Here is a 16,463-nt window from a genome sequence, read left to right as displayed (position 1 = left end):
ACAAATAAACGAATATAAAATAGATAGATGAACAATTTTATTTAATAACAATTCCAAAGAATAGTAAACGAACACAAAAAAAAATAAATTTTGTAAATACGTTAAAGTAAAGCTGCCACCACAACTAAGAAAAAGTCACGACAGATTTTCTGTCGTAAGTCGTTTATAAAAATTGTTACAATATTGTCTAATTCTTGGTGATTTTTTGAAGAGTTTCCTTTGGAAACGAGTTGAGTCTGAACAATATTAATATATCATTTTTGTTACATATTATTATTAGATTATACCCAGGAGAATAGAACATGTTTAAAGACCGAATTCTTCTAAAATACAAGCAGCCGGTTCAACCACAATTCTATCTACAATTAAATTTGTCTATGTAAATACGAACCGCGTTCATATTGATAAACAATTTTAACTGATTCGTTTATAATGACAATAATAATACTGTATATTCTTATATTATACATTATAATTAAGAAATAATATCATTAAAGTTTATAATATCTAATAAAGCTAACAAGTCAACTATATTCAAGTAGCGTTATCACTCAATGATTTTTGTGGTAATGTCGTTGGTGCCGACGAGAAATGTGTAGACCGTTGACATCCAACCGCTGAACCAGTAGAGAATCAAACCCCAGAATATGAACCTCGTAATCAGGTCAACGAACCACATCCTGTAATGAAGAATTATTTAAATCATAACGTGTCATAAGAACAGAGATTTTAATAAATTGTATATAGTCGCAGTTACGTTATAGCTACGTGTGAATGAACCCTTATTTGCATATTCATGAATTCTGACTATTCTCAAATGTCAAAGTAAGGTGACATTAATTATTTCGTCAATTTACTTATTATTAAGTACTAGGTTTTACTGCGGCTTCGCTCGCGTGTTAGAGGGGACGGTCGTAGGTTTTAGGTAAATAATTAGCTCATATCCTTCCTTCAATTTCAAGCTTTACACCAAATTTCAAGTGTAACAGACAGACAAACATACAACATACAGAGTTACTTTCACATTTATAATATTAGTTAAGAGTTAGTATCGTATAATGGTTTCAACGCACTACTGAATTTTTGTTACCAACCTTGGTAACTATGATGCAATTACCTTTTTTTACCTTAAGTCACACTGGCTTACTCATCCATCAAACCAAAACACAACAATACTGAGTACTGCTGTTTGGCGGTAGAATATCTGATGAGTGTTTGGTACCTACCTAGACGGGCTTGAACAGAGCCTTTCCACCAAGTGTTTCCTCAGACATATATTCTTATAAACTCATTAAATATACTAACACATTCATGTGACGTCGCGCAGCTGGAAGAGTATCGTCGTATTCCTTAAGAATAAATATTCTCGCAGCCCTGATGCAATCTTCGAAATACTTGGAAATATCTAAACCTGTAACATAAGATGAATCAAAATTACTAGTTCTGTTTCGTGTACAATAACAACACATACGAAAATTTATGTCGAACACAGGAGAAACGGGGAAGGACTACGCTGTCCTAATTCGTTATCAATATTATACACCCCATTATGAATTGAGGCAAGTAGCCTTTTTTGGTATTCCAACTTTGCAGGGATATTAACAACTTAATCGATGATGAGCCTGCTGAGAGTCTAATTATAGCATTATAAATCCGTTCTTTAACATTAATAATATATTTTTTATTGATTTACAATATGCTACATGTATCAAGGAGGTCATGTACCAGTAAACACTTAACCCACCTTTTTTATTTACATAATTGTTCACAACTTTGTTGATTCAAAGAGTCTCCTTAATAATGTACATTTTAAATGTCTTCAAGCGAGAAACCAATCTTTGTTTTTTGTAACCCTTTGTAAGTGTGACTATTCAAATAATATGTTCTTGTTTTCAGGTAAAAAATATAATTTGCAATGTATTGTAGAGAATTAGATATATTTAACTCAAAAGTTGGTGAATTTAAATTTAGTTTACGTTATATTATTAAACTACATATATACATATGTTTTACTTGCTTTTAATACTTTCTGTTTTTGTTTTTATTTTTAATGTAAGTTGTCATTTGTTTTTATAAATTTTAAGCGGAAACTTGATTGATTTACGTTTTTCTTATATTTGTTTTTTACTGTTAAGTGTAATTATAATTGTTTGTTTCCCAAATAAATAAACTAGGAGACCCCGATTCTAATGGGCCAGTGACTTCCCAAACAGTACTTACATTTGCTAAACTTATTATTAAGATTAAATTTTATGTTTAAATATATTATAAAACACAGGAAACGAATTTGTTGCATAAGATCTAAAACTTTTCTTCGCCCAGCAGTGAAAGAATGCTTGTCTGTTGGTGACAAATACGAGTTTGGCTCACAGATCCATTTAGAAAATCCGTAAAAGCGTCTAAACGCTCTTAAAACATAACTTTTGTTTATTTTTATCGTACAATGGTCGTATTATTTAAAGGGCAAAACAGTCTAAATGACATTAAAAAAGTACCTGTGTGTTTTTACGTTGTCTCAAATAAACTTATTCTAAGTAAAAGGAAAAGTTAACATATCATGGCGGATATTGAACACCTACCGATAGCATCAATTTTGTAATCCCTCCGTTCCCTCGGATTGAGAATTTTCCGGACAGCCTGTGCGATGTCCGATTTGAAGTCCCATTGGTTGTTCGTGTAATATTCGAAAACGTCAAAGCCCTTGCTTATACGGCGGTGGACGCGCATCAATCTGAAACAAAATATCAATTTAAATTGTTACTTAACTGAATGATCTTTGCTCTACCTCTTAATATACATGCAATATGCTCTGTCTCTAACATACCACTTGGATTAAGCATGATTAATTAGAATGCTCTTTGACTTCCAGGCAGGATATATAACATACATACATAATTGTATTTAACTAACATGACTGTATTTTTAGATGTTGAAAAAGAGTGAGTTTCTTGCCGGTTCTTCTCGGTAGAATCAACATTCAGAACCGGTGGTAGCTTCACTTAATATAGTTTGTTACATGACTATTCAAGTGCCTAAGCCTATTGGAATAAAGTATATTTTGATTTGATCCATTTTGTAATTTGAGAAAAAAAATCTTACCAATGATTATTATTTCAGCTTCAGCTTTAAACAAATTTTATTAATACGAGTAGTATGACTTAATTTTTTTCTGTATTTTAATATTAGTTTACGGGTTAAAATTTATCAATATTGTGTACATATTTAATTGACATACATGTCAGCGAATGTTACGAAATCTATCTCCAAATGCAAATTTGTAAACTGATGAACCGTAACAACAATACGTAAATCTAATAGACATTATATTAACACTTACACAGGCTTATAACCGAGACAGAACAGAAGCGTGTCGATAAGGAGAGCTGGAATCCAGTGGAAGAACAGGGCGCATATGTTATGGTAAAGCCTGGAATGTTTCATTGATCCTCCAGGATACCTGTAATGGATATTAAGAAAAATATACAACGAATTGTCATCCTTGTAACTGCTAGGAATGTTTCGTATTAGTAAAAATTAGTAAAATTGTTTTATATCTACACCTCATGAGTTGGTAAATGTAAGTATTTATTATAAAGGGACGACTTTTTCGGACTTTTAACATTCCAACCTAACCTAACCTAACATGTAAATCCTAAGATTTACCAAGTGAATGATGGTAAAAGTTCGAATCTCAAAGTTTTATGGACATTTACAATTCATAATCGGTAAATCTTAGGTTTTACTGGAAAATCTTAAGATTTACCGTAGTTCGAGCTTTTACAGTAACATATATATTATACACCAATATTAAGACAATAAAATATTAAAATACAAAGAAATTAATTTAAGTCGTCTAAATATTATTTAGTTAATATTTTTCAACAGATTTATTTATGTTTTCTAGAAAAGCATTCCATAACTTTATGGCCTGTACAATAAATAAGTTATTGGACAATTCTGTTTTATGCACAGACATTATGAACGTAAGGTAGTTCCCTCGTCTTTGATTACTAGGTCTATGCCGGATGAAATAAAACTCAATAGAGAAATGATAATTTTACAATTTTTACAATTTTAAATAATGGCATTATGGTCCTTCTAAATATAACCTGCTAGTAGTCGCCCCCGGTTTCGCTCGCGCTTTAATTGTTGGTCGTTAGGTATTGGGTATAAAAAGTAACTTATGTTCTTCCTTGGTGTTCAAGACCTATCTCCACAGACGTTATTTTGATTTTCTTTATTTAAATGTTGTATGAGTTTTATTTTGTGAAGAGGTACTGGTCTTACAATAAATGTCGTTAGAGCTCAGTTATGTTGTCAGAAGAACAAGAACGAAAGTACTATGAAAACGCCTGCGGTCACGTCCGTCGAGGAGACATCGTAAACCAGTGACCCCGTTTCGACTATGTCAATCTTTACAAAATATCAATTACTAGCGATCCGCCCTTCTTCGCATGGATGCAATTTATTAAGAAAATGATAAATCAATGTAATTTATACCCTTAGGAATGTAGCCGTCTACCAGTGAATTGAAGTGAACTGTCTACCAGTGAATTGAAGTGAACTGTCTACCAGTGAATTTAAGTGAACTGTCTACCAGTGAATTGAAGTGAACTGTCTACCAGTGACTTTAAGTGAACTGTCTACCAGTGAATTGAAGTGAACTGTCTACCAGTGAATTTAAGTGAACTGTCTACCAGTGAATTTAAGTGAACTGTCTACCAGTGAATTTAAGTGAACTGTCTACCAGTGAATTTAAGTGAACTGTCTACCAGTGAATTGAAGTGAACTGTCTACCAGTGAATTGAAGTGAACTGTCTACCAGTGAGTTGAAGTTATTTTAGAATTGGATCATTAGTTTCGTAGATTACTACAAACAGACAAATTTAACTTCTTTATAATATTAGTATATAATAAGAAGATAGAATATAATGAGAGTTAGAAGAATAATATTATATAAATGACGAAAGAGTTTGGACCTCTTCCTGATGTCCTCTATAAAATTTTATCGTATAATATATTTATTGTATTCTAAGCTTGCGCTGTCTGTGCACGCATTGTGTAAAATTTAGCTTTATATTCGTATTGAGAGATTAAGTGAGTTATGCGAGTCGAATAAATAAAATAAACATGTAAATATTAAGTGTTTCTAATCCACATCGTGCTCGGTGAAGGAAAATCGCGAGTAGATCTACTGTGTCGGATAAAAATCTTCCACACGTATGACTACCAAGCCGCAGTGGAAGGACATATTCTCATGTGGCATTAACTCTGTGACTTATTCTCAACAAACAGAGAGCTTAGCTTGATCTGCTAAGCTTAGCTCCTCTCTGTTTTGACTGTCAATTTGCCTATTTAAGTAGATAATAGATATACTAGGATGAAAAAGAGTAACTACTGAGTTCTCCAAAATATACCAAAATATTTATACTTATAAAAGCCTTTTTGAATACAGTATATTCTTATAACGAGCCGAGATGGCCCAGTGGTTAGAATCGCGTGCATCTTAATGATTTCGGGTTCAAACCCAGGCAAGCACCACTGAATTTTCATGTACTTAATTTGTGTTTATAATTCATCTTGTGCTCGGCGGTGAAGGAAAACATCGTGAGGAAACCTGCATGTGTCTAATTTCAACGAAATTCTGTCACATGTGTATTCCAGCAACCCGCATTGGAGCAGCGTGGAGGAATATGCTCCAAACCTTCTCCTCAAAGGGAGAGGAGACCTTAGCCCAGCAGTGGAAAATTTACAGGCTGCTAATGTGTATATTCGATTATATACAAATGTATTTAACATAATCTATCTCAAATATTGGAAATGAGTAACTACTGAGTTTCTTATCGGTTATTCTCGGTAGAATCTACATTCCGAACCGGTGGTAGCTTTAGTTTTAATAAAGTGCTTGCTAGCCTACTTGAATAAACTATATGTTAGCGAGTAGCCCTAGCCCCCAATATGGTGTTATGTGATTGCATTATATAATTAATTATATCACATTATTATTATTATTACATATTATAAATATATACAATTATTATTGTCATTAATTGATCAATAATTTATACAACTTTAATTAATATTATTTTATATGGAATAACATTTAATACTGGCATGTAATACTATTCCTTATTATAAAAATGATTGAGCTGTCATAAGGAAAACCCCACCGACTACGTTCTGAGTCGAGGTGTGATCTCATAGGAGACACCCTCAGGACGAACGTCACTCTCGAGCCCAAAAGGGTTCACCTTAAGGCAGAGTCTTAACACTCTCAACGTTCGGTGACGCTGTAAAGGCCAGTAGGGCCAACATCAATACTCAATAAAGATACAAAAAAAAAACATAAGGAAAACAGTTGGATGATTGTGAGGGATTGTAAAGAAATATAGAGAGATTTGAGCATCATTGTAAAACATAATTTTATTTTGCCATCCCGAACTACTGAAATTACATATATTTTTATTGTGATTTTGATTTTGATCTGATTCTTAAAACGGTATCGAGATATTGAAGCGTACTTACCATACCACACCGTTGAGTGGCACTCTGTTCATGATGATGTCACGACCAGCGTCGATCATTTCAATCCACGTCACTTTTATCTCGGCTGATGATGTGAAGTTGACTACGTTCCATTTCGTATTACTTTAGATAGAAAATTGAAACATCATGAAAACGACTTAAGTATTAAAAAAAATGTGCGTCTCGAGACGTCCGACAGAAGTGATAACTTTGACTAATCTAAGTTGAACTGTTTAATATTGAAACTGTTTAACTTGAGAAAAGCTTACATGATTACTTAAATTTTATGTATATTAATATGACAATGTCTGGCTTATAATATTGATTTAAAAATATATTTTTTAAACTGTGGCGCATTGGTGATGGTAGAATGTCGATTTATATGTGCGCTGGTGGTCCATTTACTCAAGTGGTCCATTTGCTAGTCCACATAACAAATATAAAAAATGTCTAAGACGAAATATTTACCCATTTTTGATATAGTTCCAAGTGCAAATCATGATACCGTTTATGAAAACGTCAACCGGCAAATAATCAGCGTAACTATTTCCTTTACAATACATGGATCTGATAACACCCTTTCCGGCACCTGAAACGTGGCATAAAACTATTGAAGGTTGAGTTTAATAACCCCCCCTTTCGTAAGACAAAATGTAAATAGAAATAACAGCGAGTTTTTTCTGTGATAGTTCTTATATGTAGTTGTTAGTTTTTTAATATATAATTTTTTTATACCTATCAGCAGACCCGTCGGTCCGTTGATGTTGTCAGTCCAACCAGGCACCGGTTCTTGCCATATGGGTATCACTGAAACACATAATATATTAGAAATAATATTCAAAATCACAAATGTATAAGATGTACAAAATAATATTCCGTTTATCCATTAGACATTGTAGGCAAATGCCAAGGGGCCCCGTATATACTGGGGACTAGGCAGACCAAAAATTGAAAACAAATATCCTATATGAATGGATGACAGGTCTTCGTTATATATTGAAAAAAACATAGTGATTTTAAATAAAATTGCATTATGATAGAAAAATATAAAAGGTTATAGGCCCCGAAATATGCTTTGCCTAATGGCACCGATATGGTTAACCCGGTCCTGGGCGGAAGTAACCATAAACCATTAAACCGAATTCACATAAGCCTATTTTATTCGAAGAACTGCTTAATTTAACCCATTATATAAGGCCATTATATATACAATCAAAGATTATATAAGAATTCAAGAGTTCTATTGACCTATATACGAAGAAATTTGGTAACTTTTTTTTTTGTCGCACCGCCAAACTCTCTACCAGCACACGTGTTCCCCTCCTCTTATAATCTAAATGCCTTCAAACGAGCGTGAAGAGGCATCTTGCAGGTCGGCAGGGCGAGGACGATTAGTGCAGTTCATTCTCGCTGACTATACTGTCCGTCTTCGCGTTTGGACTCCAGTATCACTTACCACCAGGCGGTGTGGAGTAACAAGCCTACCCGGATTGTATAAAAAAAAAAAAACAATACTAACTAGTCGGTTAAAAATATCGGTCGGTTATAAATAAAAATATATAAAATCTTACCAATGGAAGGTCTCAGGATTATAACAGGTATGTGTTCCATCGCTTCGACAGCGAGAGCTTCGCCCAAAGCTTTCGTGAATGCATAGGAATTAGGCAGCTTGCTTAGCAACCTGTACAGACAAAACGCGTTTAAAATAAACTGTTAATAATAAAAAATTAATATTATGAAATCGAAAGCCACTCTGTCTGTCCGTTTGTATTTCTGTGTGTCTCTGTGTCTGTCTATCTGTTGCTTTTCCACGGCCAAAACACTGAACCGAACTTGGTGAAATTTGGTAGGAAGCTTTAACTCTAAGGACGAACATAGGCAACATTTTTTGCCTAACACCTGACGACTAACCCCTAAAACGCCATAAAAGCATAACTTGGCTATATTTTTGTCACAGTAAATATTCCGTTGCTGGTAAAAGTCTTTCTCTTCTCTAAAAGACTTTTCCTTCAGTTAGTGGATAAATTGGCAGTATTTCATGCTGATGTTTTCATGAATACGATGTTTTCCTTCACCGCTCAGACGATTTAAAAACACATATTAAGAACATAATTATATCTGTCTGTACCTGAACTTTATATGGTAGTGTTTGAATATGAGAGAAATTAAATAATTTCGGCCAAATTTCATCAAATTCGGTTGTGGCCTTGAACCAGCAAAAGACAGACAGACAGAGTTTCTCTCGCATTTATCATATAAATATAAATGTCAAAATATATAATTACATACTTAGGTGTAATGGTAGCAATTGTTTCTTCATCCATCCACTCTACGGCTTCGATGATCTTGTGAGGATCAGCTGGTGGGGGATACGGTCTCTCTTCTAGAAGTTTCTCGTGCAAGTGGCAGTAGGCCGTTGAAATGTGAACGAAGAGCTTGTAGAGCGAAAAAATATTATAATTTTATTATCTTTAACTTTGCCAATTAATCAATTTAACTGTAATTAGTTAAGACTTTTTACGAGTTGAATATGATTTATATTCAAATATGCTCTTGTGTTTGTTATTTAACAGGATAACATTGAATGTGAAGCTACCGCCGGTTCAGAATAAAGATTCTACCTAGAAAAACCATTAAGAACATCTGTAACTACTTTTTTTTTATAAATAGTTAACTAAAAAGAAAATTCCAATTATTTTTTTTCCTCGGCTCTTCTAAGTTTTGAAGTCTTCCTTTATTAACCGGTGGTAGATTTTGCTTATATGTTAAATAATGATTTTGATTTGGATTTTGACAATGATTTCTTGACATAAAGCTCTAATATAAGCTAAAATAAACTTACTTGAAGATGTTTACACTGCTTGGCTAGTTTGAGCACCAGCTTCGTGCCTCGTACGTTGAGTAGCACTGCCTTTTTCAATTCCTCATCGAATCTAAAATAAGACATTGCCATATCATCAAGTTTTTCTTAACTTTGGGCAATATCCGTGAAGGTGGAATTTTGTAATTGACTATTAAGTAACTTCCTTTTGACTTAAGTCTTAAACTTGAAATTTTAAGTATAGCTCAGGATTGGATACGTTGAACTTAACACGCAATAGTCATAAGGAAACCTGCATTGGTTGAAAACATGCTAAATGTGCATTTATCTCATTGAAGTAATATTGTGGAAAAAGTACCAAAATTTCTCAAATTAGGCAGCTTGCAGATAGAAAATCTTAACCCAGAAGCTGAACAGGCTATTATTATTCATGACTGTATCACTGGTTTATCTGTTATCCCGTAAGACATCAGATCCCGAGAGCTAAAATTTCGTGCCAGGCGAGTAAAACGTTTTTCTGTCAAAATCTCAGTAGCAGCCCGAAGTTGCCAAATTGGTAAAGTTTACTACGTGCCTTGTGCCTCAGATATCACGTATAACCATGCTGCGCCTGATGTTTTTTCCGATCTAGTCGGATTTGCCATCACATTGGATCTACCTACCGCTCGAATCAAGCTTAAAACTTATTCTAGGAGTGGGAACGAACAGCCCAATGGGCCAGGATCGAACCATTGACTTTTGCACTACAATGTGCCCTGTGCTGTTTAGTGGTATTAAAGGAGAAGGATTCGAAAACATTTACTTTACCTGATGGTGGCTGCAGCATGAATGACGATGTTCACATTATCTATTATCAATTCCCTGTCATCGTGACTGATCGCCAAGTCTGGGGCCGACGCGTCGCCACTGATGATTTGTAATTTTTCCAACAGTGGTTCAATACTGCCACGCATCTTTCGGAGTTTCTCGAAGAGCTGAAAATCGAATATATATAAATTAATAAAATTTACCATTTTTTTCTAAACAACGGGTAGCTCGACTAGCGTGGTCATCTGATGGTAAGTGGTTACCACCGCAATGGGGATAGAAAATAGTTATCTCTCACATCGTCAATGCACCACCGACTTTAGGAATTAATGATGTCATCTCTCTTGTGCTTGTAATTAAACAAGTTCATTGGCCCTTTAAGCCAGAGCAAGACATACAATGTACTTATGTTTGTCAGTATAATATATCTTGCGCAGTTACCCAGAAATTACGAAATGAACCAGCTCTTGTCACCAGTGAAGGGAATTAGGCGAGGTGACATACTTTCAATGAAGGTTTTTGCACTATTACTCCAATTTTAAAATCTAAACAAACTTTTAAGACACTGTACAAAGTTCGTAATCAAAATATACTTAAAAGTGAATCTTGCTTATACGTTTGATTCGTAATTTTACAAGGTAAAACTTAATGCAACGCTACACAGATTTAGAACGTAGCTAGATTGTACTGAACCGAAAAGAAACTCAGTGGGTACTCTTTTGCAAGGGCAGGGCAACCGGGGCCTGCTGCCAAATATAGCTGTGCCCGCGACTTCGTGCGCGTTTGAATTTAACACAAAAGTTATTGTTCAGTTCGCAGATTTTACTATAACTTATTAATTCTGTATTAGGCAGCTTTTGTGATATTAAATCGTCGCAGCTGACGTGACAGCGGGGTTGTGGCATGCGCGAAGGCTGCTCGCGGTACTGGACAGTATTTGGACATTGCAGCGTGACTTTATTATTATTTTATATTTAATTTAAAATAATAGTAGCCTAAGTTACTTCTTATTATATTATATCAGCTATTTGTCAGTAAAAGTTCCGTCAAAATCGGTCCAGCCAGACAAAAATTGTAAAAAATGTTATATCGTAATACATACATCGGCTTTTAATAAACAGGTTATATTAATATTACAAACAGACATTCCAATTTTATTATATGTATAGAAAAAAACACAACTCCGATGAGTTTACACTTTTAATGAATGATGTGTAGATATAGTACAATTTAAAAAAAGAAACACATAATTAGGGGCCTCCTCTGGTGCCCCAGGCCCCCCAGACCCCTGAATCCGACCCTACTCTTTTTTAACAATCATATAAATGGTAATATCAAAGTGTATTTTTATGAAAATAAACCAATATAGTATATATAGTCATAGTCTACGGTATATATGTATATATCTATTAATATATATATCTAACTACATATAAATATCAAACATTATTGGTAGAGTTACAAATTTGAATCTATTTACCCTTTACATGGAATATATATCGTCCTATCTACTGGGCTATAGTTACCGAACAGTAAAAGTACAAATTAATTAAACATCAAATATTTTAATAAAAGGCGAAGAAATGTTTGACCTAAATCGTGAAGAGATTGCGTTCAACTCGGATCTAGTTTTAAGAGTGACTATACAAGAGCGTTCGGATCGCAATTCAAAACTGTTAGTTTAAAACATAGTATGTCTTTACTTCGTATTTACTTTACAGAAAAGCTTAGAACCCCATTCGTTATAACGTTCCATGTTTCCATGGTAACTAATTAGTTGTTTTTTATGCCATTCGTTGGCGGACGAGCATATGGGCCACCTGATGGTAAGTGGTCACCACCGCCCATAGACAAAGGCGCTGTTAGAAATATTAACCATTCCTTACATCACCTTTGCGCAACCAACCTTGGGAACTTAAGATGTTATGTCCCTTGTGCCTGTTATTACACTGGCTCACTCACCCTTCTAACCGGAACACAACAATACAGAGTACTGTTATTTGGATGTAGAATATCTGATCAGTGGGTGGTACCTACCCAGAGGGGCTTGCACAATGCCCTACCACCAAGTTACGTAAGTCTTGATGCGTAAGCATAGACGACTATTTTTCGGCCGCGTATTCGCTCGCGTTTTATGGATTGGTTAAGTAATATAAATTTGACAGTTCACACAATATATTTATAAATTATAGCACATGTGTTATTCTGATATATAAGCTATATTATTGTAAAGTTTCATTAAAATCCATTCAGCCGTATTTGCGTGATAGAGTAACAAACGTACATTTTTAAACTTTCACCTTTAAAACAAAGTCGCTTACCGCTGTCTGTCCTTATGTATACTTAGATCTTTAAATTAAATAAATAACGGATTTTAATCCCTTCTTTTTATAGATAAATTGATTCAAGAGGAAGGTTTATATGTACAATATATGCACAATATAGTAGAGAAACACTGATCATTTTAGAGGTTTCTGATGTGATGTCGTAAATAAACATATTTTTGCGCTTACATTGCAATATCCCACTGATGGGCGTAGACTGAGGAGAACTTGGGATTTTTAACCGTCTGGTTTTTAAGCAGGTCACTCAACTCGAGATGAATTAAACAAAATATATACCTATATAAAAAGGCAGTTGACAATACGTGAACTACGTTTCATTCATTTTCGTTTAAATTTGATTTAGTCAATATTTAAGATCTTTTAATATATATTTTATTTTTAGCTGTTGAAAAAGAATAACTGAATTTCTTGCCGGTTCTTCTCGGTAGAATCAACATTCCGAATCGGTGGTGGCTTTACTTAATATAGTTTGTTAAATGACGATTCAAAGGTGCTTGTAAAAGCCTACTCGAATAAAGTATATTTTGATTTTGATTTTCCTATAATTGAAAGAGCACATACATATCAAAACATATTGCAGTGATCCATGGTTGAATTTAATAAATAAACAAAAAACACAATGAAATGATTGACATAACCTTTAGTATATTAGTATATATTTTAGTATATACTTAATATATAGTGGTACTTATATATGTATGTTATAAACTCTTACAAATCGTTAGTGTGCAAGCAGTCTTAATATGTCGACATAGTCTTAGCCGGGAATGGTGAAAATTTCGACATCACAAGTGCGCAAGCGCGTACTTAGTATGACTTGTACAGCGTTCAAAATATTTTTTTACTAAAGAGAATAAATAATGACGTTACGTATGATAATAAATGTCGGTATGTCTTTATGTTACGGATAATATCAGCAACTGAATGTACGAATATTTCGCAAACATTCGTATAACGAATACGAATATCTTTATTGAAATATTTTTATTCCAAAGTTACTGATAACTAGCAGTGCCTGCGGCGGCGTTTTAGCGGTCGTAAGCTTGCTTAAATTTCATCAAATATCGGTGTGGTTTGGCTGTGAAAGAGCAACAGACAGACGAGCAGAATTAGCCTTAACCCTTATTGCATCGCCGTCTTCTTCTGAGTCATGATGACTATATAGCAGAGCCGGATCTACCATATAGCTTTTTGGGCTTCAGCCCAGGGCCCCGTGGATTCAAGGGGGCCCCAGCCAAGTCAAGTCAAAGTCCAAAATGGACGATAATGCGAGAGAATCCATAACTTTATTAAATTAAACAGATCGTATGGTTTGCAGCGCTGCAAGTACTTATTATTCAAACCCATTAAATTAATTTAATTCAAGTCTACGTTCAGATATGTCTAAGGTAGGCCCCTAAGTACTGTTAGCCCAGGGCCCCCTAAACATACAGTCCGGCCCTGCTATATAGTCTTTATTCCAATGTAACCTACATTGAAAAAGCGTCGTGGAAAACGTCTTGAATTCTAAACTTTCAAAGGAAAATGTCATTTTCCAAGTATTCCTAATATTCCTGAGTATCTCTCCAGTTACGCAAAAGGAATCAGAAACAAACCCCCGCTACTTTCACATCGCAAGCGCATAAATCACGGATCTATCGAGGCTTCAAACTAAACATTACACTATGAATACGTCCGTCTATAGCTAAAACAATTTGTTAAGTTGCTTCAGAGGCTTATTTTATATTAATGTTTTCCTCGTAAATGCCTTTTGTATACGAACATTACTTAATTTTATGACGAAAACATCACGCATACGCCATTATCGTTACATACGATGACATTTCCAGTAATAGTGACTAAAGTATCTTCGTGTCATACTTTTAAGACAAACATGTGTTTTGCAAGTCTAGATATTAGACTAGTTGACGCCTGCGGCTTAGCACGGACTTAGGAATTCGTCATCAAGTACTACGCATCATTACATAGTATAAGACAAAGTCGCTTACCGCTGTCTGTTCCTATGTAAGCTTAGATCTTTAAAATTACACAACGGATTTTGATGCGGTTTCTTTTAATAGATAGATTGATTCAAGAGGAAGTTACCTATGTATAATACATGCCTAATTTAGTAGAGGACATTGATAATTTTAGGTGTTTCTGGAATTATGTCGAAAATAAACACATTTTGATAAAGTAACAGACATACAGACAGCATTACTTTCTAATCTTATATATTAATAGCGTAAACCGATTTTTGTCCCAGTGATGGGACGATAACTGCCCATAAAAAATCGGTTTTGGTCTCATTTTGAAGAGCTCCAGCCGTAGATGTGCAGAAAACTAAAGAGGATTCTTAATTGATAAATCTTGCTAAGCTTGAGGACTAAATTGTTAATTTCATAAATAATTAATTTTAGAGATAGGAAAAAAGGTACTAAAGTACTAAAAAATATTTTAAATTAACGGGAAGTGTCGCGGGACACCGCTAGTATAATACTGTCTTAATATTATATTGTATAGCTCCTTCTATAGTATAGATAGGGAAACTTAAAGCCATAGGTTCATGGGTCAAAGAAAATTAATTGCTTTTTATAAGTAGCATCTATAAGAGTTTAGGGTAGGACTGTCTCGTATGCCGTGACGACGAACGGCTGACGTGACGCTCTCTTATGACGTCATGCTCCCTCTCCGCTCCTCTCTGCTCCCTTGTATGTTTAGCGTATACTTGTATGTACCTTGTTGGTATGTATTAATGTAATATTTAAGAAAAAATAATTTTAAAGATAACTATAAATAATTACAGTGTGGAATATTATAATACAGTGTATAAAAATTACACTTTTTCCAGATGTCAAGCTACCGCCGCGCCGGTTCAGAAAGCAGATTCTACCGAGAACCGGCAATGAATTTAGTAGTTTTTTTAGCCACAATTTTAATTACTCTGTGCCTAGGAGTTCACATTAAAACACACATCTTTGAAATTGACGATTGTGACAAGAATCTGGATCTACAATATTATACGGCAGTCACAGAATCATCAAGACAAGTGCCGGCCGTAGAGCATCAATTAGGAGGCCCTTAATTATTACCCAAATAAATAAACATTTTTTCTCTGTTCCTGATCGAGAAAATTAATGAGTATATAGGATTACAGCGTCATATTAGAGATATCTTAAGGTTTAAGGAAAGCACGTTAGAAAGTCACGTTTTTGGTAGAAGGTTTTGTAAAAGTCCGGTTAGGTACCACCCAGTTATCACATTTTCTACCGCTAAACAGTAATAATAATTAGTATTGTTGCGATACGGTTTGTAGGATGAGCCAGTGTAACTACAGGTACACAGGCTGGTGGTGTATTGGGTATGACCGATTTTTTACCATCAGGTGCTCCAGCTTGAGACATACTATTTATTAAAACAGTACGTCAATCATGAATTATTTTCGGTGCCAACTAGGCAGTATAAAAGTGTCGAAAAATAATTTTCTTCGAAATAAATTCATCAAAACCCAATCAAGTCAAACCCAGTATAGACATTTTCAATAGTAATGAAATTATCTTTCTTTTATTGATACAAAAGCGACTCACCGCATCATTAAGCATTTCTTCCAAGCGCTGTTTCGGTAATTTCCCTTTCTTCGGACGAACTAGCAGCATTATTTTTCCAATATCCGGACATTTTCTGTAAAATAAAAAGGCAAAAATGTTTACTACTTTTAGTCTACCAATACTGGATTGAAAATATTGATATTAACCAGTTCATACCGGTATGAACTGGTTAAGATCAATATTCTAAGCATACAAAAATATTAGTAAATCGGAAAGTTTTTGGATGACCGTATGTATTTCTTAGCTCATGTAGTAAAACAAACGTTTCATTGAAGTTGAAACTACTAATTGGTCTTTATTTTTAAAATCCGCTTTTTACTAGTCATAACCGGTTTGCGTTTTTACTGAGAACAATTGTCTAAGCCGAATGTTCAGTAG

General features: G+C 34.3%; 1 protein-coding gene across 1 annotated transcript in view; it reads right to left on the bottom strand.

The window, feature by feature from the left end:
• Positions 1-374: 374 nt before the first annotated feature.
• The window catches only part of LOC113391715 (fatty acyl-CoA reductase 1), a 29,088-nt gene continuing 12,999 nt past the window's right edge, over positions 375-16,463 (bottom strand). The window contains exons 3-14 of the mRNA XM_064219999.1: positions 16,065-16,158; positions 10,154-10,320; positions 9,368-9,458; positions 8,815-8,960; positions 8,097-8,206; positions 7,261-7,332; positions 6,994-7,114; positions 6,526-6,648; positions 3,338-3,457; positions 2,580-2,731; positions 1,306-1,411; positions 375-680 (exon numbers count right to left, since the gene is read on the bottom strand). Coding sequence (XP_064076069.1) covers positions 548-680; positions 1,306-1,411; positions 2,580-2,731; positions 3,338-3,457; positions 6,526-6,648; positions 6,994-7,114; positions 7,261-7,332; positions 8,097-8,206; positions 8,815-8,960; positions 9,368-9,458; positions 10,154-10,320; positions 16,065-16,158 — 1,435 coding nt within the window. The 3' untranslated portion in view covers positions 375-547. The remainder of the gene's footprint in view (positions 681-1,305; positions 1,412-2,579; positions 2,732-3,337; positions 3,458-6,525; positions 6,649-6,993; positions 7,115-7,260; positions 7,333-8,096; positions 8,207-8,814; positions 8,961-9,367; positions 9,459-10,153; positions 10,321-16,064; positions 16,159-16,463) is intronic.

This window comes from Vanessa tameamea, chromosome 30 (genome assembly GCF_037043105.1).
Source record: "Vanessa tameamea isolate UH-Manoa-2023 chromosome 30, ilVanTame1 primary haplotype, whole genome shotgun sequence".
Classification (NCBI taxonomy): Eukaryota; Metazoa; Arthropoda; class Insecta; order Lepidoptera; family Nymphalidae; genus Vanessa; species Vanessa tameamea.
This window is presented reverse-complemented; position numbering and strand designations above follow the sequence as displayed.